The 25,251-nt window shown below is 38.0% G+C and overlaps 1 protein-coding gene across 5 annotated transcripts in view; it reads left to right on the top strand.

Annotated features, from left to right (window-relative positions):
- Positions 1–25,251, top strand: part of SKAP2 (src kinase associated phosphoprotein 2) — a 118,995-nt gene that overhangs the window by 48,112 nt on the left and 45,632 nt on the right. For all 5 annotated transcript variants that reach the window (XR_010470091.1, XR_010470092.1, XM_065051387.1 and 2 more), the window contains 2 exons: positions 21,554–21,631; positions 22,350–22,433. Coding sequence is in view for 3 of the 5 variants with exons in the window: in XM_065051387.1 (XP_064907459.1) it covers positions 21,554–21,631; positions 22,350–22,433 (162 nt within the window). In the remaining 2 variants the exon portion in view is untranslated. The remainder of the gene's footprint in view (positions 1–21,553; positions 21,632–22,349; positions 22,434–25,251) is intronic.

The raw sequence follows: 25,251 nt of genomic DNA, 5'->3' as shown, positions 1-25,251 counted from the left end.
CTTAGGCAACAGCTGTAGTTAACATCTTATGAAATACAGCACTAATAAATGCAATTAACATTATTTTAATGGACATTTTTATGTTGCAGCGATCAGTGTAAGCTTTCATAGTGAAGTACAGTTAGTACATATGGTATTGCTACAGTACTAATTACATTTATTGCGATGGCTTCTGCTCTGTGTTTCAGCCATGCTTTTGCGCGGTGGACTATTTCACAGGGGCACGCTGATAATATATATGCTGTGAAGGCAGCAGATGATATTAAAATAAATAAATGTGGAAGTTGTTTATAGCTGTCTGAAGGCCTCTTAGTTATGAAATACGTATCAGTGTTGGTCCCAAGGGTTTTGAGGATAACTGTGGCAAGGGAATATACATTCAATGGAGAGTCTGTTCTGTACGGAGCTTTCCAAATCCATTGATACAAGCTCCGTCACGTACGCTGCTTCATATTTTTACCATTGTCATTCCTCAAGGGCTCAAAGGTTGCAAACAAAAATAGGGTCCTGTTGCAGTAGGTACCATGCAAATAGAGAAGGCAGGGGTGTACAAATCCAGCATGGTGCCTGAGCTACTTGTACAGCAGCGCTCATAATGTTAGCCTTGGAAAGAAAAATAGTGGAGTGCTATCATTGCAGCAGTGTCGCTGGGTTAAATAGCCATTCTGAGGAGTGGGGCTGATGACCGTGGGCACAGGAGGCTCACAGTCTTGGAGTTACAGGTTTTGAGGACAGAGCTTGCGTCTGTCTGGCATTGGGTGCTAGTGCAGGTGTATCTGAGCTCTGGTTCAGAACTGCAGGAGAGTAGCTCATAAGGTGACCACAGCCTACTCAGTAGTTTATTACTTCTGCATAGATAGCTGTGCTGTTATCGAACATGTGCTAGACATTTATTTTCAGTAAATCCAGCCCTGATTTGGGAATAAGAGCAGGTCCATGAAATATCAAAACTCCTTGGAGGTCCCTCTCAGGCTGGTTTTCCGATTTATTTATTTATATTTCTTCCAGTTGGTTGGCATGGAATGCCTTTTAGGCTGGCTTCTGCTAGGGTAGAAGGACTGGTTCTTTTTAATTGCTGGTATGCTTTGGGACCTGAAACATTTCTTAAATTTTTAATGCTAAAAGACTGTGCCTATTGTAGAGTATAATACTGAAGAGTGGGACCACAATGGAGAAAAGGATATTAAAAATAGAAAAGTAATAGGATACTTTCTGTTGCACTTCTAATGAGATATTCAAAGCCGATCAAAGAGAGCACTGAAAGTAGAGGGTAAAGCCAACAAATGTCTTCACGTTTACCTCATTCCTTGGAATGTCATAACCTAGGGGAGAGGTGACTCCTGATTGACAGGCTGGATGTGGCTCTCCCCAAAACAGCTGACCTGTCTTACAGCTCAGTCCCTCACACCTGTGCAACCCCTTTGCCTCAGCCCTCCTGGGTGGATGGCTTGGGGATTCTATTTCTGCGAGTCTCGCTGGCAACAGGACCTGTGCCCAGTGGAGGTGGCACGCTCACCCAGTTACGACGACTGGCAGGAGAGTGGTGATATGCAGGAAAAAAAGAGGGGCTGAGTTGGCTGAGAATCGGCCTGGTGTGGAGAGATGCCAGTGAGTAAAGTGGGTGGACGTGGTCTGGGTAATGCAGGAAGGTCAGTTCTTCGTTAATGTAGGAGGCCATTAAATAGAACAGGATCTCAGGGAGCTGGGACCAAAAATATGGAGCAAGAGGAGATAAGAAGAAGGGGAAACGATGAACATTCCAGGAAGCAGCCTGGAACATGTTACTACTGCACGTAGGAAAGGCTTTCAGAGAGTAAGGCTGTAAGACTTGGTGCAGAAGAAAGGGTCTTTCCAGAGGTAGGCACTGGTGTCAGAAAAGGGAATGTCTGGAATAGAAATAAGTGGGGTGGGAAAGTTGCTTTCCTGCAAACACACTTTTCTTCAAACTTCTGTGCAAGAAGTTTACTGCATTTTCCTTAGAGATCTCTGGCAAATTTAGGTGATTATGAGAGTAAACTGACTGTGTCTCTAAAGCTGAGTAGTGAGAGGTTCTGTCTGTGTCCAGAAGACTCTCTATCTCCTTTCCCATCGCCTGAAGGGAAATAGCTGTCAAAAATATATTTCATATTCTCACTAGTGGTGAGATAGAGTATGGGTCTGAACAGCCCACTCTTGATCTGGTGCTGATTGATATTGAAGTGTGGTTGTGGACAATGAAATGGTCAAGTCAGGTTCTAACAAGAGTGTCCCAGGCTTAGTGACCTTGAAGCTGTTGTCTGAAAAGGGAATGTCTTCTGTCTGGAAGGCTACACATCAACCATTTGGATTTAAGATTGGAAGATACAGTTTCTGCCATAATATTTCTGGAGTAAATACAAATTCCTCTGGGAAATTGTATTTACTCCAGAAATATTATGGCAGAAACTGATTTCCTTGACCTGCTTTCCTTCACCTCTGCTAGGCAGAGATCTTTCTAGTTCTCTCATATACCCCTGCTAGGCGTGGTGATACCTTCCATAGTCAATGTATATTGGTTTATAGCATTGTATATTGGTTTATAGCATTACCAAGCTCAGCTCCTCGCTTTGGACTTGAGGCCTGTTTCCTGTGCCCCTGTGTCTGTGCTCACAGCCTGCCATTGCAGTTTACTGCTATTTACCACCTTGCAGGTTAGAACAGGGTTAGGAAATGATGAGAAATGGGTGCTGGGAGGCAGGTGGACTAAGGAGATCCCCATAAGTTCCTCGCCATTCTCCCTGCTGCTCTCATTCTCTCATGTCTCAACGGGGGGGCAAAAAACGACTCCTTGGCATCTTGTTATACTACTTCCACATTTCATTTCCAGATGAGGTAAAATCTTTGAATTGGTTATCTTTGAAAGTTAACCACAGAAATACGTGAAAAAAATAAGTGCAATATTTAAAAGAACCCACTGCAGTAATATCTGGGAGTACACTTGTTTTCACATGCTTTTGTTATTTTCTGCTGTTCTCAAGACATTTTTTGGAGAAGAAAGTCTGCTTTTTGTGCTGTAGTTTTTAATGCTTCAGCAGTCTGGTGTTCCTTTGTCTGCTGGGATACTTGATCATGAAAGCAAGCCTTCAAACAGACAGGTCTTGGACTTAATTTACTCTTTGGTGCATGCAGCAAGGGTGACACAGCATCAAAAATGTCCTTATTGTATGTGTGGTGCAGAGCTGATTTTATGCAAGTGCAGTAGCTATTAGATTGGGGGTTTACGGTGTCTGGCAGCTTAACCTGATACATGGACAGAAATCTCCCAGCTTGGCACCAAAAGCAGTAAGGTGGTAGATGATGGCAAAATTGTGGTCCACTGCCCAAAGTAGCAGACCTGTCAACTCTACTAAAGATCAGTACAGACAAGAAGCTCAATGCCACTAAAAATAGACTATTTTATTTAAAGTAATTTTATTGAATAATCATCTAAGAAAATAACACAGAAGATTCTGCATTGTAAATTTATTCTTGTGTTGCTCACAGACTCATTGGATGACAAGGATGTTCTCTGTAGATGACACTTGTGGAATTATTTTGGTCTAGATTTCTATCTTTTTCTTGAAAATGTTTGTAACATTTTATTTGTAGAGCATGTCAGGAAAAGCATGCAAATTAAAACAGTATCTTATGTGTAGCTTTATGCTGCTGAATTATGCAAGTTAAAAGCTGAGATCAGTTTATGTTTGTTTAAAAGAGCAGCAGCTGTGGTGGCCCTAAGCATGTATCAGGTGAGACAGAGGAGTGACACTCGATATTTTTGTAAAAGTCATGTTGTCAAAAGACTTTCTGTGCGGATTGTCAATTTGAGACGTGCATTATTACCAAAAAAACCCTGGGGTTATGGTGGCAGCTTTTTTATGGTAAAGGGTTATAGATGATCAGTATGAAGAACAATGCAATTTAGTCTGTGGCTTGTGTATTTTCGGTTTAATAAATTAGTTAGTCTTGTTCTGTGCATTTGCTGTGTGAGAAGCACAGTTTGCAGTGAACTTCACTAGGGAACACCAGCCCCAAGCTTTGGAAGATTTTAGTGTTGCTTGTTGCTTAACCAACAAGGGAATGTGAACCATTTCTTCCTTTCTAGCATTTCTTCTTCCTACTCTACCCCTGATGCAACTGCTCTCTCCAGCACTGAATAAACGCTCCCCTGTTAGAACAACTGACATCTGGAAGACTCTTCACAGTACTTCACATAGCAATGTTCTGACTCAGCCATTAGTTGTCAGAGCTCAAATCGGGGTCATCTCAAGAAATCTGTAATGCCTTTTACTTCTAGCAAGAGCTGGCCTGAAAATCTGCTTAATGTTGTCATTCAAAATTTACATGGTTTCATTAGGCTTATTAAAAGCAATGAAAAATGCAGCAGTACGTAACACTGATAAAGCCCTTTCACCTTGCTATTTCAAATCACATTTATGGACGATGAATTTAGTTTCCCAGTAGCCCTGGGCAGAGGTATTATCTCCATTTTATGGACAAGAAAACTGAGTTAGATTCAATGACTTGTCCAAGGTCATATGTAAGACTTACAGTATTGAGGGGAAAAAATGTCCAGACTTCTGTCTTAATTACATGCTAATTTTTTTGAATAAACTCACTGTCTTAGAAAAGATGCATCTGTGTCTTTATCTTTAGGGTTTTAAAAATTGTTTTCAGGATTAATTTTGTGAAAATGAGTCAGTATTTTCCTCAGAAGCATGATTCTCATTACTGAGAATATTTAAAAGAATTCATATCCTTTTTTGTTATCTGCAGTTCACTGCTTCCTACAAAAACTTTGTTGTAGTCCACTTAGGCTCTGTTGTTCTCTGCCTTTGTGAAATGAAGCTGCCCTCATTATTTAGCATTCTTCCATTTGCATATGTACAAGAGGGAACAGCTGCTTTCTGCAGGGATTTTGTGTACTCATTCATATTCCCACAGTGGTGGCCTTGTTCTGAAGCACACTGCTACCCTGTGGAAAAGCAGAAGAATACATGGACGATAAAGAAATCAGTCTGTTATTAAACATTTGTAAGTACAGCCATAAAGGGAAAAATGTAACGACAGAGTCAGATTTTTAAATCTGAGGCAAGTGCCATGTAATGACGATCTATAAAATCTCTTCCTCTTAGAGCTGCTGGAAAGTTATGGGGAAAAATGCTCTTTCAAAAGCAACATCTTAATGAGTTTTGAGAACTTTGCTTTTCAATTCTTTAGAAAAAAGCAAATACATTCACATGACATTTGTCTTTAAAATTTTGAAGCATCTTAAAGTGACTTTGAGGAAGAACTTTGAGTCCAAGTGTATGCAATTTTATCCCAAAACATTAAGATGTGTATATACAGGAGACTGTGAAAACCTGAGGGGTTAGAATGAAAAGTGTTAATGTGATAGTCACAAACAAAAACCCATTTAAAATAATAAAATACAAACATGATTCTGAAGCATTTGTTTCCTTGCTGTAGCTTTTTTCTCCTTGCTATTTGCCACTTTCTACCGTTTGACTTCTTGCTTTAGTAGTAGCAGATAGTATTAAAATATTGCCAAGAGGGAGGAAAGCACTTACAGCATTATTAATATTCTGCTTATGGATATCTGAAAAAAAATGGAAGGTCATAGTCTGACCTAGAGACCTTGGCAGTGTCCTTTAAACAAGCATTAATCATACGTAGTGCATCAAATCATCATGTGCAAGATAACATTAGTGACCTCTCCAACTGAGAATACCAAATGACTCTTAATTTTCCTTTCTGTACATGACAGTGGTGTTGACACCTCTATGTATATTTTTTTGCCCTGTACCTGACCAGCTGATCATTCTCAACACAAATTTTTTCATTGAAGTAGATCTTTTCACTCCTATTTCTGCATGATAGGAACCTGTGTAGAGAACATGTAATGGATTAGTCATCATACATGCATGTTTATTTCTGTTGAGATGTCTGAAAGCAAAATAGTTTCTGTATCTTTTATGATGATGAAATGGCATACTGAACAGGGAGAACTGGATTATGTTGACTAGTTAAAACACAAAATTTATAAAGCTGTGCTTCAAAATGTAGGTACATCATGCAACAGCATTCTTGGGGAAAATGCCTGTTGCTGAAAACACTTTTGATAATGTCTTTAGTCATATGAAAAACCTAAAATAATCCATGCATCTTCTACATTACCTGTATGAAAGTTGCTCAGAGCCCTACAGGGGGCGTTACTAGTTGTAACTGGTATTGCAGTGTGCTCAGAGATACGGCTTTATATGCAGTTAGGGAGTCAGAGTAAATATTTTAGAGTTAAACTGAAGACTTAATTGCCTGCCAGCTGCTGAAAAGGTCTTGTTAAACCCAGTATAACCCTCTAATGCCTAAGTCTTTATTTTGCAATGGCCAGCACTGCAGCTGCAGGGTCCTGCAGTAGTATGCAGGATCAGTGTGCATTAAAGGGTTAACAGGCACCTTAGGCAACATTTCGTGACTGTTGCTGCCTGCACAGAAATTGCCTCAGCGTTCTGGCCTGTCAGTCTTGCTGTTGCTCCACCACCTGCAGTCTGGTCGCTCCAGCTGGATTCCTTCTTCTCCTTTTTTGCAGCCTGGCCTTAAGCACGAGCAGCGGCTGCTTGGCCGAGCCCTGCAGAGCCTTGCAACTTGTTGGCTATCCTGATATTCATTCAGCTCTTCACCATGGGTTTGGAGGCAAAAGCAGTGTGCTGTTTGTTGGCACCTTGGGGTGCTGCAGATCAGAGGTGTGGTCTTGCTTTGTCTTTCACTTGTGCTGCCAACTGTGAGTCTGGGTCCACAGACATTTTCCTGACCAAATTTCACTGAATGGCAGTAGGACAGAGTTCACAGTAATCTAATATATTTTAAGATTTTGCTGCAGCTGCAGACATTCTCGGTGGCATTTGTTTACTCATTTGTTCCTTTTGGCAATCATGTTGTTTAGAGACCAAATCAGCAGCCGCTATGCTAGTTGCTAAAACAGAATGGTTCATAGGAGAATGCATAAAAGTAGAGAAGGGTATCAGATCAAATCTCAGAAGACTAAGCACACTAAAGTACTAGATAGCATCTTTTAAAAAGTCATAATGAGTGGCTAAATAAACTTTGTGGGTTTTAGCCATGTTGCTGGAAGCTTTCAAGAAAACCCTCTGAGTGGTGGTTTCAACCCCCATCCACTGGTCAGTCAACACTAAGTGCTGTTGGGCTTTTTCAACCAGTCGGATAGTAAAATTACCAGTGGGGTAAAATGAAACCCTCTTACTTGATCATGTAGGCGATGTCTAGGATACATATCAGTTGCAGTTGGTGTCTTTGTCATGCTTGCTCTTTTCATCAATTGCTTGGGGTATTGCAAATTAGCAACAATTAGATGCTCTTCCCATAATCCAACTAAATACTTAAGCTACATTTGAGCTGTAACATTATTGGTTTGCTGAAGTCCCCTGTGTGGTTTTTGCCAGAGTTTTAAAATTCCTAAGCCAGATTGTATTCTGTATTACAGAGATATTTTAAAAATATAATTTGTGCAACAACTTGCAGTCAATGGGCTTCGATTTATGAACATCTGAATAATAGAGGAAAGATTAATAAATCTAAGGCACTATGCAATTTATAATCCTTCACATGCTTACAAGATACCTTTTTTCCTAATAGGTTTAGATCCTAGTATGCTTTTTAACCATTAAGATTCAGGTTTCATCCTTTTTTGACAAGTTGCATCAAGGGAAGTTCTAGAATTTTAGTTCCAATTCTGGTTCTACTCTGAATTTGAGTTTCTGATTGGCTAAAACTCCTCCAGAACTTATAGGGAGAATTTTTTATGTGCTGCAGTCTACTGTGCTTTAGGATAACTGTGTCCTACATCTCTTCTTCTACTCAACCTGGAAAGGACACCACAAATGACACATAGGTGAAGTTCAGTATTTTTCTTTGAGTCTGTGTCACCACAGGTAGCTGCAGGTGGTCAGTCAAGTCCCTGATTTTTAGAAGGCTCGTTGCTGCTTAAGGTGGAAAAGAGAGAGTCAGAAGATTGGTGCATCTTTTTTCTTTTACTTCTTGAAAAGTGCTGTCTTGTTTTGTGCTGAATCTCACCCCTTTCACCCTTCAAATGGTATTGTTCAGGAGTGACACCTTTCTGTGTTTAATAACCAAATAAAGTCTAAGTTGTTCTGTATTATAATACTCTTCAGTTGCATTTTTTGGTTTTTAAGACTGACAAGGTCTCAGCAGTGAAACGCAACAGATCTGTGCTGATTTTTGGGTTGTTCATCTGCCTAACAAGATTCTGTCATGTTAATCTAAATCCCTCTGTTGGTCCTTGCTTTAATGGCTTTCAGTTTTGAAGTTCATCATTGCCCGTTCAAGTTAGTGCTACTTCTATGGTGGTGTTCTGTGGATCTATTTCAAGTTACAAATCAAGCACATCAAATTCGTGATGTATGCTGTGACTATACCTGGTAACTAAGTTAGTGTTCTGTGCTCTGCCAGTTGTGTTTAAGTGAATTCCTGAATCTGGGTTGCATCTCTAGAGCCAACTGGATAATTTAGGCTCCATATCCTAGTAATTAATGTATCAGCCAAACCAGCATGTTTCAGTTTCTGTTCTGAGCATCAGTTTCTCTGATTTCTCTCTTAATATTTGTTTTCTTTGTTTAAACAACCAAACCAAACCCCCACCTTAGACTGCTTTTTTTTTTTTTTACGCCGTCTTTCCATAGATCAGGAATTGCTGTCATGAAAACTTAAACAGTTGTGTTATTCTAACACTGAAGTCTAATTCTGCATGGACATTGAAGTTGTTATGCCCCTTGCGGATAATATGGTCTCATGCTTCTCTGAAATAAGTTAACGAAGAACCATAAGAACTATGACATGATTAATCATGCAAGTTAACTTTTTAATGGTTTCCACTTGATTTGTCCTTAAACGTGGATTCTTAGATTTTTTACCTTTACAAATATTTTCATATTTATTCCTTTAAGTTGTCAGTTTAGTTGCATAATCTAGCTTTGGCTGTTGTATACAATAGCAAATCAAGCACAAATAGCTTGATAGATCTGAAAGATGAGTATGAATTCAGTGCGTAACAAAGAATGCTATCTACATTAATTCTTCTCAGTAGTTTAGAAAATATGCTTTGATTAATATTTGCCTCTTGTAGGGGTAGAAGTCTCAAAATTGTGAAAAATCTTGAAGGGCCATGCCAGTCTTCATTGTAAATCACTGTTCTGAACTACAGAGGTGTATGTAGATGGAACTAAATATTTTTGCTTCTGTGGTAATTAAACATAATTGTTTTTTCCTTTCTAACTACAGACTTCATGGTGATGTGTTTTCTTTTTGTGTAATCTTAATTTAGTGCTGCTACTTCAGTTCGTTTCTTTGGAAAAAGAATGCTAATTTACTTGTATTTACAGAGATGGCCATCTCATTTTTTCCACTTAGCAATATGTTGCAACACATTCTTCACTATTTTTCCTGTTTTTATAGAAATTTCTTCCTCAAAAAAAATCTTTCTGTGACTTCATCATTATAATAATTTTCAGCCTTATGAATAAAAAATAGTCAGGAGTGTACCTTTCGGGACCATAAAATATGACAGCAAATGCTGTGTCCAAGAAATAATTAAATGGAAAAGTGGTAATATATGTGACGGGATCTTTCTGAGACTGTTTGTAAACTTTTGATTTCTAAAAGTTGCCTTCAGGCTTAGTGAGAAAAGCTCAATGTTTGTAAAGATTATCCTGACAGCAATATGCTGGGTCAATTGTCAAGACATGTTTAGCATAGGGGCACGAATTAATCTGCTGTAGCTACCACTGTAAGTGGTTGGAATAAATAGAGGGCTCAAGCAGATGAAGAGGGATTAACTGTGTAAATTGAGCAAACTCTTCAATCACTAAACCAGTGATTTTACAAAGGATTAGTCTGCTTTTACAAATATTGATTACTGATTTGTTACTCAGAATGAAGATGATAGAACTCGTGCAGTTGCTATGTAGTATGCTATGTGGAGTGTGTATCATTCATATTAATGGGATTGTCATAGGCATTCCAGAAACTGACAGATTTATTATAGCGGTGCCGTTAGCATTGTCATAGCTAAGGTTGTGTCAGCATTTCCATTAACAGTCCCATTTTCTTTTTTAGTGTTCATAGATCAACTTTAAAATTTGCTCCATTAAAATTTGGCAATACCAGTTTGTAGCTTTGACACAATTATTATTTTTGTGCACTTTTAAGGAGAACTGAATCAACATGTTTTAAAATAGAAGAAAATACTGTATATGATTAAAAAAAAAAAAATGTTTGCACGTTTGAATTTGTTTTTAGTGCAGCTTTTGAATGATACTGTGTATGTTCAGTAGTTTAATTGCGCCAGGTTTGTAGAGGAGTTTGTGTGTTAACCAGTTACTATAAAGTGAAAATAACTGAGGAACTTTTTGAAAAGGTGAGTCTTTTGCCTGTCTAAAGGCTTGTCTGGCCTTTTTTCCAGTGCTACTAGTTATCTATAGAGATTACTATGTTTCTTAGAACCCTTTCCCACTTAGGTCCACAGGCCATAGTACTATCACTAAATACTGTCCACAGACCAAGCAACACTACTCCATTAGCAGGTTCAGTTCATTCATACACCTTTAATGTTAAAACCAGTTTAAGTTTCAACAGTGGTACATTTACCAGGGGGTTGACTTTCTAATCCTTAATTTAGATTTATGTGTGGAAGTAGGCTTAAAGAAAATTTGGGTGTGGTGTGAGAATCAAGGGACACAAAATGAGAGTTCAATGAGTTTGGAAAAAAATCCCACTGACATTATTTTTTTTAAACTTAAAATTTTACAACAAGGAAATAGTTGAATAAATGTCCATTTCTCTCAGTGTGTCATCTTTCTCCTCTTATACAGATAACACAAAACTCAATCACAACTCTTCTCTTGATTCCTTTTTTTCCAAAATTATGATCCCTGTTGCAGAATACAATGGTAACTCTGGTTTGTGAACTTCCAATTCCTTAACACTTTGGGATTTCCCATGATAGATGCTGAAGATATGGAAACCTGTATGTGTTTACCGTAGAAGAGAAGCTGGCATTAAGCAAGTCAATATAAGTGATCCCCGTTCACTTTTGGATTTCAATCCCATAGATGATATCCTAATAAAAATACTTGTTGCTAACTGTAAATAAAAAATATTGTTTCAAATATTCCTACTTGGTACTAAACCCAGGAAGAACTGCATAGAGTCATCTGGGAAATGTAATAATCATGTGTGAAAAAGGAAATGCGTTCTGTAGCTTGGTATCACTTAGAAGGGCCATTGAAAAATTAAAGTAGACATTTTGAGTGACTAGATATAACAAAATGGGATTTATGGGAGAATTGGAGTAGTTGGTCTGATCTCTCCTCTCTCTTGTTCAGAGAAAAACAGCTTCGGCCAGAGCTCTTGTTGCTTGCATCTTCAAGTGTATGATTTCTTCTGGAGACTTTAAATGGGGTGGAAGATATTAGTGTGATCATTCAGAAAACTCTGAGTTTATATTGGAACGTGTTTCTTCCTGGCATTCTCAGTACTCCAAGGTGAATGACCTCTGAAATTTCCATCTGGAAAGCTTTCAGGAAGCACAAGAGCATTCTGATGGCTTCTTGCAGTGGGCTCTGCTGGCTTCTTACAATGTCTTCTGTGTTCTTTTAAGTTTGGTCCCATGCACTCACAGCGAAACAGAATTTTTTTAATCTTTGTGGTAGCAACCTCCTCGTGAGAGAAGGTTTGAAAACAGTGGTGTGTTTTTCCAACAATAAAGCCTTTGGATTTTTAGTACCTCTTTATTACCTCTCTCAGAGTACTTAGAAATAAAGACACCATGTTAGTCACTTTGGAGTTTTTTACCTTTAAGTTTTCTCATGGTGTTGCTTTGTAGTTTGATTTTTGTGAGTGTAATGACGTTGCTGCAGGAGACTGGAATTCTACCAGAACTTCCTACTTCTACATGCTGAATGATATTTGATATGGATTTTGTGTGCTGCAGTGGGAAAACCTGAAAGACTCGTGTGAGGTTTTTTATTTTGGTTTTATTTTAAAAAGGCAAGTCTTTATATGCAGGCTGCAGTGTAAAGTCATGCCTCCATCTTAATCCAAATTAGCTTTTGAATGCAGAGAAGCTTTGAGTGTGATAGTTCACTGATCACTGAGCATAGCTTTTTACTTAAATGATCAGTAGTAGAAGAAATGTATCAAAAATAAGGCAATGAGGCAGAACATTCAAGCCATTTTGTGTTTGCATGAATACATAAAATGTGCAAAATGAAAACTGTAGCTTTTGTGGCCTCTTCATTGAGATCTGCAAGTGCTGCCTTTAAAGATGTGAGTCTGTTTTTAGCTGACTGTAGGAATTCTAATATCTTCCTATATACAGATGAAAGATTTTTCAGCTCCAACCAGTAATGTTAAAACCTTTTTTGATCAAGGATATGGGCTGTTGTAGCATTTAAAATGCTCAAAGTGTATGCGTATGTTTCCTTTCAGAAGCTTAGCAGGCCCAGCCTTTGGCCAGGAGTCAGAACAGTTGGAACTTTGCAGACTACACAGCTAATCTGAGAGGGCTGCCACTTGGCATAAGCAACTTCCATACATAAAACATCATATAATTTACGTTGGGGTTTTTCATTGGTGTTTTGTGGTAGTCTGAGAATTTCCTTGTTTCCCTGGATTTCTTTGGCATTGATCATTGTATTTCTAGTGTGTTACATTTCTGATGAGAGCAGTAGTTAAAATGTTTCTCTGCACAAATATCCCTATCACAGATTGAACTCAAATTAGGTGATTTTCCTGTTCAGATAACCTTGGCCTGTCTTGAACTGTGACTTGATTTGATTTGATTTTTTAAGGAGGCTTAAACAAGCTTCTGGACCTAGAAACAGAGCCATTTAGGAAACTCACAATGGAGCTTACTTAGGAGAGGATACAGGGCAAAACATTTGGGAAATGTTAAAATAAAAAGGAAGAAAATTTTTATGCTTTCTGTTTAATTGATGTGTGATTTGTGAAGAATCTAGCTTGCATGATATTATTGAAATTTGGATAAGAGTCACAGAGTTCACATGATTTAAAGTTTTATAGATCTGTCAAAGTATTGTTAAGTAATAAATACTTGGATTACTAGGATGCTGAAACTGAAAGAACATGTACTACTAATTTTTAAATATCATTTGAAAGTTCATTGTTTAGCTTTGCAAGAAATGACATTTGGCGGCTTTTCTGTCAAAGCCTATTAAACCATTCTCACGTTCAGTTAAATAGTTGTCGTTGCTTAGTTTCAGTTTAGGCTTATTTGCTCAACAAAATGTGGCAGTTGCCCAAAGATGAAATTTTAGACCCTTCAAAACTACTAATTAAAAACATGATGACAAAATCAGAAAAGTAATAGAAAACTTCTAGTTATGACTGCCATAACTTCTTCTCAAGGTGTTGTGATATGTGGTTATTTCCAAGGGGTTCTTATGCTTTCCAGGTGGCTATTTAAAAAGAGTAGTAAACTGCAGTGTACAATTGTATTGTAGTATTACTTTTTTTAGATGTTTTAGATGTTAAGCTGAAAATTGTTTTTTTCACCTGGACATATTATATGCTAGCTTTTAACTTGCTGTTTGATAAACCTGTAGGACTTTTTGCCTATTAGTCATCTGGGATTACAGGAATCATGATGTGGTAAAGATGCTATCCATATGCCATTTGACCTCGTGCTGGTCATACTCCAGCTGCAGACTCTTTATTCCTGGCCTTTTAATTTTCTCTGATTAGCTAACAGCACCTTCTGTGGTTCAGCTATCGTGTAGATGTTCTGAATCTTTACTTGGGGTTTCTAATCAAAATTGGATGTGTGTGCTTGTCTGTGAGACGACGCTGGGAAATTTCAGCTCGCCTACATCACTTCGTGAGAATTTCCAGTATCTCTAATTGATCCATGATGGTCTATTTTGACTTGCTTCTATCTGCAATGCAGAGGCATTGTTCTTATCTGTGTCTTCCTGCATACTTTATTTCTCATAATAAAGTAGAAAGCCGAGCTTCTTGTTGCATAGACAAAACTTGTATTGTCAGTCTCTACAACTGATAGACTTTTTTGTTTTCTGCAGTGTGGGCCTCTGGGTGACTGAAACCCTTCTGATGAAACATTAAGGATCCTTGGAGAGATTTAAGCAAAACTTTTACCTTTCTATGCCTTGTATTACAGTGGTGTGAGGGGTAGACCTTGTACAAGAGACCTTTTCTTTACTGCTGTATCTTCTTTCTCTCTTCTTGCCTCAGAATCTTTGAGAAACAGCAGAAGCGGGAAGGCTGCTCCTGTGAAGTGTACAGTGGCCCCTTTTATAACCCTGGGGGATAAAGCCTGCTCACAACAGAAAACATTACTTTTTGTGCTTTGTTTTTTTTCCCAGCCATGTGCTCTCTGTGTTGGTTGTGAAATTTTAATAATTACTTATGTGAAAGTCAAATCTGGATCAAGGGGTGAAATCCATGAATTCCTCTGTACATTAAGGTCTTGTGCAAAATGTAACAGTGGGTGTTTTAGAACCAGCTTGAAAGCCAACAGAAGAATGCATGAGTCCAGGACAATATTGGTTTATAAATTCAAAGTTAAATTTGCATGAGGAGTGTGTGATGCAGGATAATTCCATTAGGTTGTGGATCCTGGTGAATGGAGTCTGACTGGCTGACTCCTGTAATTTATAAAAAAGAAAAAAGTCTTTGTCAAATAAAATAGGTTACAACTACTAAAGAAACTTTGCTTAGAGAACAGATGAGGACTGAGAAGCAATAGATGTAAGATTCTTTAAAATATCTAAATACACAGTTATTTAATTATGCGCTAAATGAAAATAACAACAACAACAAGTCATATCAAGGTTGCTAACTGCTTAAAACAGCTGAATATTTCTGTAAATGATATGTTGCAGTGTTTTTTAGGCTGCTTGGCCCACTGCCTTCTCCTGAGCTCACAGGAAGGAAGGGAGGAGAAATGCTCATCCCGCTCTCCTTCCAAGGGAGGAGTCAAGAAGAAATACTGAGCGTTTAGGCCTCTGAGGGTGTGGTATTAGTGTTTGCTAGCCAAGCTTCATATCCCAAATTAGAAAGAATTAAAAGTAGAAACAGATGACACTGCTTTAAGTAGTCTTTAATAAAATACACTGCTGGCTCTTCTTAGGGGAAAATATCAAGGCAAGTTATCCTGCAAAAATTATTGTAGACTATTTGAGAACACAATGGTGAGTGCTGGGGAAGGCCCCAGAGCAAAACTTCACAAGCTAGGCAGTCTTTGGAAGCACTTTGAAGGCCAAAATGCTAACTTTTCTTGAACAAATGTTCCAAAAGCTAAACATTTTCATTATATTTAGTCCCCTGAATGAAATGCATTTTCTTAAATGTTTATCTTCTGATTCTAGCCTGTTAAACTAATTCAGAGCCATTAGGCTACTACTTTTGCAAAGTACTGAAGTAGTCTTTGTGAAAATGTTCAAGACAGTTAATGAGGCTAATGAGATTTTTATGTGATCTTCTTCCTGATAACTTTTCTGTAATCAGAAGACTCTAGGAAATGGGATTTTTTTAAAAATTAAGTATATATTAATCTCCTCTTTAATTTAAAAAAAAAAAAAAAAAAGTAGGGAGAAAGTATGCATATGAAAGTAAAACCTCCTCTTTAGCCTAGATTAACAATGCTTGTGCAACAGATGTGACTCCAGTGTATTGCTACGTGCAGACTCAAAGATAATTGAATCCCTCTGTAGTAGCTGCTAGAAATGGGTAAATGCTGTATATCCAGATCAAAATGAAATGGAAAGATAAGAAGAATTTTGGGAGAAGCATGTGAGAGGATGGGAGGGAAGAAAAGAAGATGGAAATACTTTTTGTGTTGCTAGAAACATTACTCCTTCTTTGCTCAACTTTAACAAAAATATTTTCATAAATTATTTGCCAATTTAAAATTGCAGGCTGAGAGATGTAAAACCCTGAGCTTGAGGACAAAGCCCACCCCCTATTATCTGTGTTTCTAAAGAATATTATTTCACTGCTTAGAGTAGCAACTCTTTGTTTTTAGATTGCAAGATAGTTTCATATTGCCAGCATTTAGCCTTTCTGTTTTCTAGCTGATGTCAAAGTTTTTGCTAGCAATAATTCAAACAGGAAGGAATTTCAGTTTGTCCTTTTATATAAATGGATATATATCATAAACAATGGGTCAGTGCAGTACAAAGGAAGGTGAAAAAATAATTTTCAGTAATAGTGGGGTTAGAGGAAGATAAAGAAATAGCAATCAGCATTTTCTCCTTTTAATCAGATTTATATATTTTGTCCTGGCAGTTTTCTTTTATAAGGACTGAAGAACAGTGTATTATTCTTATTTCAGCAAGAAGTCTTTACCATTATAACAGTTAAACCTATGGTCCTCTACTAGGAGAGCGAGCTGTAATCAACCACTTAGCTGTTACTGAATTACACTTATCTCCACTTTGCCTGTTTAACTTCCCATAAGCATGCTAAGTACCTCTTTAGAATGCATTGACCTCTAATTATTTCTTGCTTTATGTATCCCTTAGCCCACATTGAAGAAATTTAAAAAAAACCTATTGGTATACAGTGCAGAATAACACAACCTGGTTTTGTTTTATTTATTTAGTAAACAGAATGAAATTTTAACACCATTGTGTCCTCCAAAAATCAAAATACCATGCATCATGATTGAATTTCGTGCTTTATCATGTGGAGTGACATTGATGAAACTGTTTTTAAGTAATGGGTCAAATTGACTATTGCAGTGTAGTGCAAAATTGCATCATTCAGGCTTTTGACTATATGATTACCAAGTTGCAAGAATTGTAACCATGCCATTAGCTGCAGTCTGAGGTTTTTCTGAAGTCACGAGATGCCCTGGATTTGTGCAATTTGTGCAGTGGAGCCTGTACATTAATACATCTATGTTAATAACATTGACGTTTTTCTGAAGTCAAAGCATGACTGGTAGGAAAGCTGACTTTATGCTTGAGTGAGAGCATTTCACTTTCTTTTCACTGGAGGAATTTTCAGTCTGGCAACAGTAGCATTATAATAGCTGCCAGCTGCTCACTTGGCACAAGAGTGCCTAGAACCAAGAGGAAGAGCCTCATGCATTTACTTTTCTCTTAAAATTGAAGGTTTAGGCCTCATAAATATTTTGATCTGGTCTTTGTTAGACTTTGTACATATCAGTGTGAAAATATGCATGTGGAGCATAGCTTGCAGATTTTAATTTGGAGTACATTGAAGTAATTCCCAACAGGATAAGAACAGAAATTATTCTGGGAGATTAATCTGTGAGTGGGTGGTCAAGAAAGAAGGAAAACCTTTAACATTAAGCAGATGGACGTCCTTCATTTGATATTGTATATTGGGGATGCAAGATAATAATCTCTCCAAATATTGGATAATATTGACCTGATTTTCACATCAAAACAATAAGGTTCAAGACACTATTTGTGAGGTAGAAACTTGGGAATACAAAGGAGACTTTTTTGTATCCTCAGCTCTGTGCTTGCCTGTGACTGTCAGGGCAATTCTACAGCAGAAATTAGCTCTGGAAGGGTATATAGAAGCAATCATTGTGCCTTTCTCCACCTCCTATGTCGTACTGCTGCAGGCCACAGAGCACTTCTTGACTCAGTACAACTTCACTCTTTGGTATTTAAAATGGGTTTTAGAAACTACAGTGTATCAAAGCAGAAACCAGGGAAGACTATGGGCCTTTTAAACATCTTTATTTCTAAATCCTTGAGACATATCTGGAAACAGAGCATACAGGGGTAGGAAGACATGGTGGTCTCTGCTGGTTGATTTTAGGAGAGAAATTATGCTCTGATCTGGTCAGCCTGACCATAAGCATCTGAGCAGCAAACACTGAGACACTCAAGAAAGTTAATACCAGTAGGTGCTGTCTTGCATCCCTAGGATGAAATCTCCTTGCATCTCTACATTTCATTTCTTAGAGTGGACAATCTCCAGTGAAACTGGAGGGAACTGAAATTCAGGCTGTTTCACCTCCACCCATGAGGGAAGGGAGAAATTTTCCTTGTCCTGAAGACATCCTGGGGCATGCATGGGAGTAAAATATTTGGGGATTCAGAGCTCTAAACTCAAGTGTGTAACTTGAAGCAAGTTTAATTTGTTTCACAGTTCTTTATTTTAAAAAATAGTAACGCCTTCTTTCTTGGCAGTCTTTCTTTGTGTTAGATTCTTCATAAAAGACTCTGTCTTACTCACGTCCCATGCAGTAGTCAGCTAATGGGTCTCTGATCTCAGCTGCTAGTGTAATGTAAACAAATGCTGCTTTACTGTAACATAGCACACTGCTTTAGTGATTTTTTTTTTTTTTTTTTATAAGATTTGTGCCAAGCCTGATCTATTTCAAATGAATGGGAAAGCAACATTTTGATTGAAAGCAACTGCAGAAACCAACCTGGTGTGCAAATCCCAATATTTCAGTTGGGAGTTCCCAGATCTAGGAATTGCAGTTCACTCTAAATCCTGTTTGAGATGTGGACAAAAGAGTAAAGTAATGAAAACAAATGGAAGAAAGACAGAAAGGTGGAACAGTTTAGGAGTCTTCCATGCCGACTCTAGGCAGTAGCTGGAAGGAAGATGTCATTCTTTCTTCTTTCTTCCCCTCATCGTTTTTGCTGCAGTACAGCAGTAAGAGTATATCTGTGTTTGTGCTTTCTTTCTGCCACATATGCACACCACCTGTGGCTAATAAGAATCTGAGAGGAGGTGGTTATTTCTCTTTCCTTTATACTTTTCAAACTGCTTCTTCTTCTTCCCCTTACTTCTAGATGTACAGGGGAATGAAAGAAGGAATTTAGCCAGATTTATGCTTTTTCCTTCATGTACAGCTGTATGTGTCTTGGGATATTACTACTGGGTCCCTCTCTCCTATCCAGCTACTTAAAGTTCCATCATACTTCGTGTTTCCCAGGCTTCTCTGACAGAAGGATGATAATGTGCACATGATCTGTTTCTACTTCAGCTACTTGCAGCTTGTGAGTGGCAGTGGGGCTGACCAGCTGCTGCTTGTTTTGTGGAGTTGCTGCCTCAGTTGCTTTGAGGAACAGAAAAAGAAACTGGCTTCTCTACAGGTTGAGGGCAGGAGGTGGACTTCTTTCTGCAGTGTCACCAGAAGACTGCATTTTTCATGCAGGTTCTTTTCCCCGTGAGCTTTCAGTGCCATATGCAAAATAAATGTAGTTTCAGAAAATGCCATCATCGGTTTTGTCCCAACTTGTCTCAGCAGAAGCAACAAAGCTGAGCTTGGTAGGGAATTTTTACTTCTATCTCTTTGAAGTAGTCAGTTCAGATGAGCTTCTACCTATAGGCAGAATAACATTTAGAAGTCGCCAAAGTATGTCCTTGTTTGGGACTATATGCCCCATTTGATTTGTCTGTTCATTAAATGACCACTTGCCAAGCTTTCTCATCAAAAACCAAACTAATACAAACAGTAATGTATAAATTTAGATCCAAATAGCTGTTGAAGTTCTTAAACTCAAAAATTTAAGAGTAAACTGGTTTTATTTGTTTAGTTAGGTTTTATGTCTTCCCCATATGTTGGGATGCACTGTTCTAAAATGAGCACTACTGGATAAGGTAAAGCTGTAAGTGTTGCACACTGATGCCTCCCAATGACCAATGTAAAGCAGCACACTATGTATATTTGCAAAACTCTTCACCTCCCCCACTCATAATATTATATCAGGCCATCTTTTTAAGTAACTATTAAACTTATCATCTACCAGCTGACAAGTGTCTTTGTGTTAAATTCTCATTTAACATTGTGCAGTGGTTGTATATCATAAAGTGAGGAGGGACAGCTGCAGCATTTTAAAATGCATATCCATGGACCCAGTAACTCCTGTATTTTAACACAGCAGTACAAATTCCATAGGAGCTGAAATAATAGCTAGTGTACTCCTAATATTTAAAAATAATAGAAAAAAATCAGCGGAAATGTCAATGTATATAGAATTCTGTCTACTACCTTATGGTATCCCACGAATTTTTTTGTTGTCTGAAAAACCAGTTGTATTATCTAAGGAATGCATTCTCATTTTGAGTATTTTCTTACTTTAAAAAATATCATTCTCTGCAGTTCCTACCTCTTTTCCTTTTACATTTCCTCTCACAACTGTATTTAAATAAAACAACCATAAATCAAATAATTTGTGGACACTGATTAAAAAAATTTTCCATTTTAAGGGACAACCTAAAAATCCAGGAAGTTGGCATCAGCTTCTAGAGACAGTGTTCTTGGTTCAAAGTCACACAATTGATCTTTAACCCACTCTGCATAGCTTGAAATGTTTTTTTAGCACAGAGCTTGTCTGCTGATATGTCCTTTTTTGTATGTTTATGTTGGCAGAACTTAATGAGATTACATATATTTTGATGAATAATTGCTGCCATGTAAACTTGCCACCTACCTACAGTGACTCTTATGAATATTTGATGATAATAAGTAGTAGGAACTTGACAGTGATGCTCAAATGCACCTAAAAAAACAGCGGCACAGGAATAATTTTTGTTCCGCTTTTTTTTTGCCTGCACTGAACAGTAAGACATTTATATACATGTTAATTATTAGGCATATCTAACATATTTCTGTTTTTCATATCAACAGTTCCATTTAAATCATAATTCTGTAGTTTTAGGAGAAGGATGGAGGATGGAAGATGCAATTTTTAATGCCTAAGTTGAGGCGAGGCTGACTGGTCAGTCTCATGCTTCTAGCTATGAATTGGCAGTGGAGAAAAAGGAAAAAATACAGTGCATCACACCATTTTGCAGTTGCAGCCATGTTCTACAAAATCTAAAATCAGTATCTGTAGATCAACAGTGTTGTTGCCATCTGTGCAATGTCTTTGATCTATCCAGTATCGCATCATCGATCCTATAGGTAGTAGTTTTGTGTCATATTACAAATTAGGCAATGTCTTTCAACAGCAGGCATCACCTTTTATCATCTCTTCATCTGTTTTCTTTTGTTGTAGACAGTGTAATACAGGGTACTCACCTTGTATGTTATTTCAAGGTGTTTCTGTGCAAAGTTTGTGTTGAAAAACTACATCTCTTATTTAATTGTTTTGAATTGTGAGACTTGGCTTTGTTTGCACATTTGAAAACTTACTGCTTTCATTATCCAACATGCTTTACAGACCTGTTCAAAAGACAAGCTAATGTTTTCTAAGTTGTTGCAGCTTATTTAATTACATATTTTTCCTTCTGAGACTTGCAGGGCCTGCAACACAGCGATATTTTTCCTTACTAAAGTGGTGAGGACAGCAGCAACAACTTTGACGTTTGGAGTGAGAGGGTTTTTGTACTTAAAATAGTCTGGCATAGTAGTTAATAGAATTATTTTTTTTCCAGTAGCGGCTGCATACTGAGAGTGTAAAATCCGTAAAATAAGTTTATTTATGCTACTATAGCATTTTTCTTGAAAAGCAGTGCTTTACAGAACTTATTTTTCTTTCAGGGAATCAGTTTCCTCCTATTGCAGCTCAGGATCTTCAGTTTGTTCTGAAGGCTGGGTACCTGGAAAAACGCAGAAAAGGTAAGTCTGTTTTTGTGAAAATAGTGCATATTTTATATCTAGGAAGTCTGTTTGTATTTGATGTTATAGACACCAATAGCTTCATACAGGAGTGATAAATAAAATGGAATAGAAGCTGAAATGTTGAAGCATTATTATGCAAAAGAAGCACAGCACCTAATTGTTCCTGTAGTATTAAAATAAAATCTTATTTCTTTATTGATGAAAAAAATCACGCCGTGAAAGTCCACTGTCAGCCATAATTCAGAGACTTTCAGATATTTTTGAAGAAAACATTAGGAACGTATGTAAAAGTACCATATGTTGACTTCATGTTTCAGTGAGCATCAAGATTTATTTTCCTTCAAGAGGGCAAATATTGATCTCAGCTTTGGTTCAGTCAATATTTACCTTGATTCAATAAATCTTATATTGTCACTTTAATACCCACTTAATGCTGCAATAACTCTAGGAAATATTTAGGAAGTTGTTCATTATTTCCTTATATTTAATGTTACACATGGCTTCTCTCTTTATATGATTTCAAATTCCCATTTATTTTCTTACCACCAATTTTTATTTCTAATTTCCTTCTCAGTGCCATGCATTTCTCTTTTTCACATCCAGATTTTGTTTCCTTTCCTTAGCACTTTTCCTGTCTCCTCCTCCCTCTTACCTCACTGTGAAAAGAAGTAACATACTTTATGTCATCATTGAACACAAATTGTATTAATTGCAGACCACAGTTTTCTCGGCTTTGAATGGCAGAAGCGTTGGTGTGCTATCAGTAAGGCGGTCTTCTATTACTATGGAAGCGACAAAGGTAATTAAACTAAAAATTATCTTTTAATGCGCAAAATAATATGAAAGCTTTAGGGGAGTTGGAAACTGCGAATCTAAGGTCATTTTAAGAAAGCAAATGAAACTTCTTTCAAAAGAGTAGTTGGTTCTTTAACAGTGCTGTGAATTTTAAAAATGCGTAAAATTCTTCAGAAACTGTAAGCGATGTGCTCATTTTATAGAGCAGAGAATCTGAGGAAAAATGTTAAGTTACTTGTAAAGCTACTTTGTGCACCATTAACACACAGTCAATTAATTTACTGGACAGAAACTGTTCTTTCTGTCCAAATAGGATTTTAATTTTAAAACACCCTCTAGCAATTATATCTTCTGAGGTCTGTAGAGATGGTTCTGTCCAGGAAAATGTTAGTCTGAAAACTGCATAGTGGAATTCTGTATTTCTTTCTAAATAGCTTATGTTCTGAAAAAGCTACAAATGAAGTAATATATTTCAGTAAAAGCCAGTCATGGAGACTTAAGCTAGCTTCTGAAGGTGTGGCTTTTAACTATTAATGGCCAGTTTAGAAAGAATCTGGCATACATATTGGGATATCACTTTGAATTTTTAGAACTGACAGTCAAAAAATGCTTCCTTTAAATTGTGTGCCAAGTGTGTTTGATGTTTAAGAGTAATGAATTGATCAAGCTTCAAAAACATAAACAATCTGTCTTCAAACATTTTGAGGAGGTATGGCATAACAATGACTTGTCACTAATGATTTTTTTTCTGTTGCAACTGACTATCAAGGCTGCATTGTGATTCTAATACCTATGCTGAAAGTTAAGATATGTGGAAGCATGTTCCCTAGTACTCAGCAGGTTGGTGTCATGTTAGGAACTCACTGTGATGCATTGTGGATTCTCTTTCCTTTATTCATCTATAGACAGATGCTTTAGCTTATACAGTTACAGCTTCTGCAGGCTTCATATTGTTTGGGGAAGGTCCTCCTGACTGTACCCTAATGATGTGGGAGAGGCACATAGTCCATGGAGCATCATTTGGAAATTGTGCAGGCACGGCCAGACTCCAAACAGCAGATCATGGAGGAGGCAAACAAGTCAGTGGCATGAATTTCTGGCTACCTCCGCAGGACCGGTGCTTTTAGTGCATAAAAACTAGTGCAGCTTGGTGGAATCATTTTGTCCTGCAGATCTGTGATGACAAAGAGTTGCTCCAGAACTTGCCTTTGAAGAAGAAAGCTTTTTCCTAGACTGATTTGAGGTACTTTTTTCAGGCCTCTGATGCCATAGCACATAAAGGTGCAGAAGCAAGGTGCCATCATTGTGTGGAAACTGGATACCAGGGATCGCTGCAGTTCTGTGGCAAACTAGTTTCCTTTCTAAACTGAGCTGCCATGCTGATGATTGTGTATGTTCTGCTGTTTATTATCCTGTTTAGCTGCAGCTTGTCAGCATGGATGAGGTGTGTGATGAGACAATCCTGAGGAGATCTGACATTTAGTTACTGGAAGAACCTGAAACCGTTTTTACTCCAACTATTGTGTCACAGATAGTGTGGCCAGCAGGATTAAGGAAGCAATTGTCCCCCTGTACTCAGTGCTGGTGAGGCTGCACCTTGAATCCTGTGTTCAGTTTTGGGCCCCTCACTACAAGAAAGACATTGAGGTGCTGGAGAGAGTTCAGAGAAGGGTGACGAAGCTGGTGAGGGGCCTGGAGCACAAGTCTGATGAGGAGCAGCTGAGGGAACTGAGGCTGTTTAGCCTGGAGAAAAGGAGGCAGAGGGGAAACCTTATCGCTGTCTATAACCACCTGAAAGGAGGTTGTAGCATGGAGGGTGTTGATCTCTTCTCCCAAGTAACAAGTGATAAGACGAGAGGAAAAGGTCTCAAGTTGTGCCAGAGGAGGTTTAGATTGGATGATAGGAAACTTTTTTCATGGAAAGGGTTGTCAGGCACTGGAACAGGCTGCCCAGGGAAGTGATTGAGTCACCATCCCTAGAGGTGTTTAAAAGACAAGGAGATGAGCTTCTTAGGGACATGGTTTAATGCTAGTGTTAGGTTAATGGTTGGGGTTGATGATCTTGAGGGTCTCTTCCAGCCAGCATGATTTCATGATTCCATTATGACCAACAGCAGTACCTGCTGTAGTACTCTGTTGTATTTGGGTCCTTCTTTGCTGGGACTTTTCATGCTGTACCAGATAACTTGAGCCACATAGAAAATGAAGGTGTGTTCTTACCGAGCATAGAACAGCGGTGAAGTGTGCATGTGATGGCTTCATGCAAATGGATTCCACCTAATGAGTCGTTGGGCATCTGTCTAAATGATGTCGGTTTGCCCTAGCCTGTGCAATGTCTGCAGATGCTTTATATCATCTGGGCCCTGGTTTCTAACAGGTTCCAGAGCTGATTCACACAACAAGAACATTCCCCTTTGTTGATGTGAATGTGGTTTGAAGAGATGGGGGGTTTCATACGTGCTCAGTCTGTCTGCCTGCATCACCACTTTTAATGGGTCCTGGAGTGCTAGTGCTGGTGTGTTGTGGGGTGTAATACAGAGAGGCAGCAGAGATTTCTAGGTTCTGCTTGGCTTATTTTGCATTGTGGAAGTTTTTAAAACTGGACATGTAGGTGAATAATCTGTGATGGATATTTTGTGTCTGGTGCAGTGCGTATTTTGTTAGCCAAGGTTTGATTTTAATGCTTAAGTTTCAGTCTAAATATAACTGAATGCTCGATGTGAGCAATAGATTACCTTTTTATTAGGTTGTGTGGATTTGTTGTTTCTAAAACACTTCTGTATCTCCTGACTTTATCCTTTTTACATTGGGAAAGCAAGAAG

The sequence above is a fragment of the Columba livia genome, chromosome 2 (genome assembly GCF_036013475.1).
Source record: "Columba livia isolate bColLiv1 breed racing homer chromosome 2, bColLiv1.pat.W.v2, whole genome shotgun sequence".
NCBI classification, from domain to species: domain Eukaryota; kingdom Metazoa; phylum Chordata; class Aves; order Columbiformes; family Columbidae; genus Columba; species Columba livia.
Note: the sequence above shows the minus strand (reverse complement) of the source record. Positions and strands in the feature narration are given on the sequence as shown.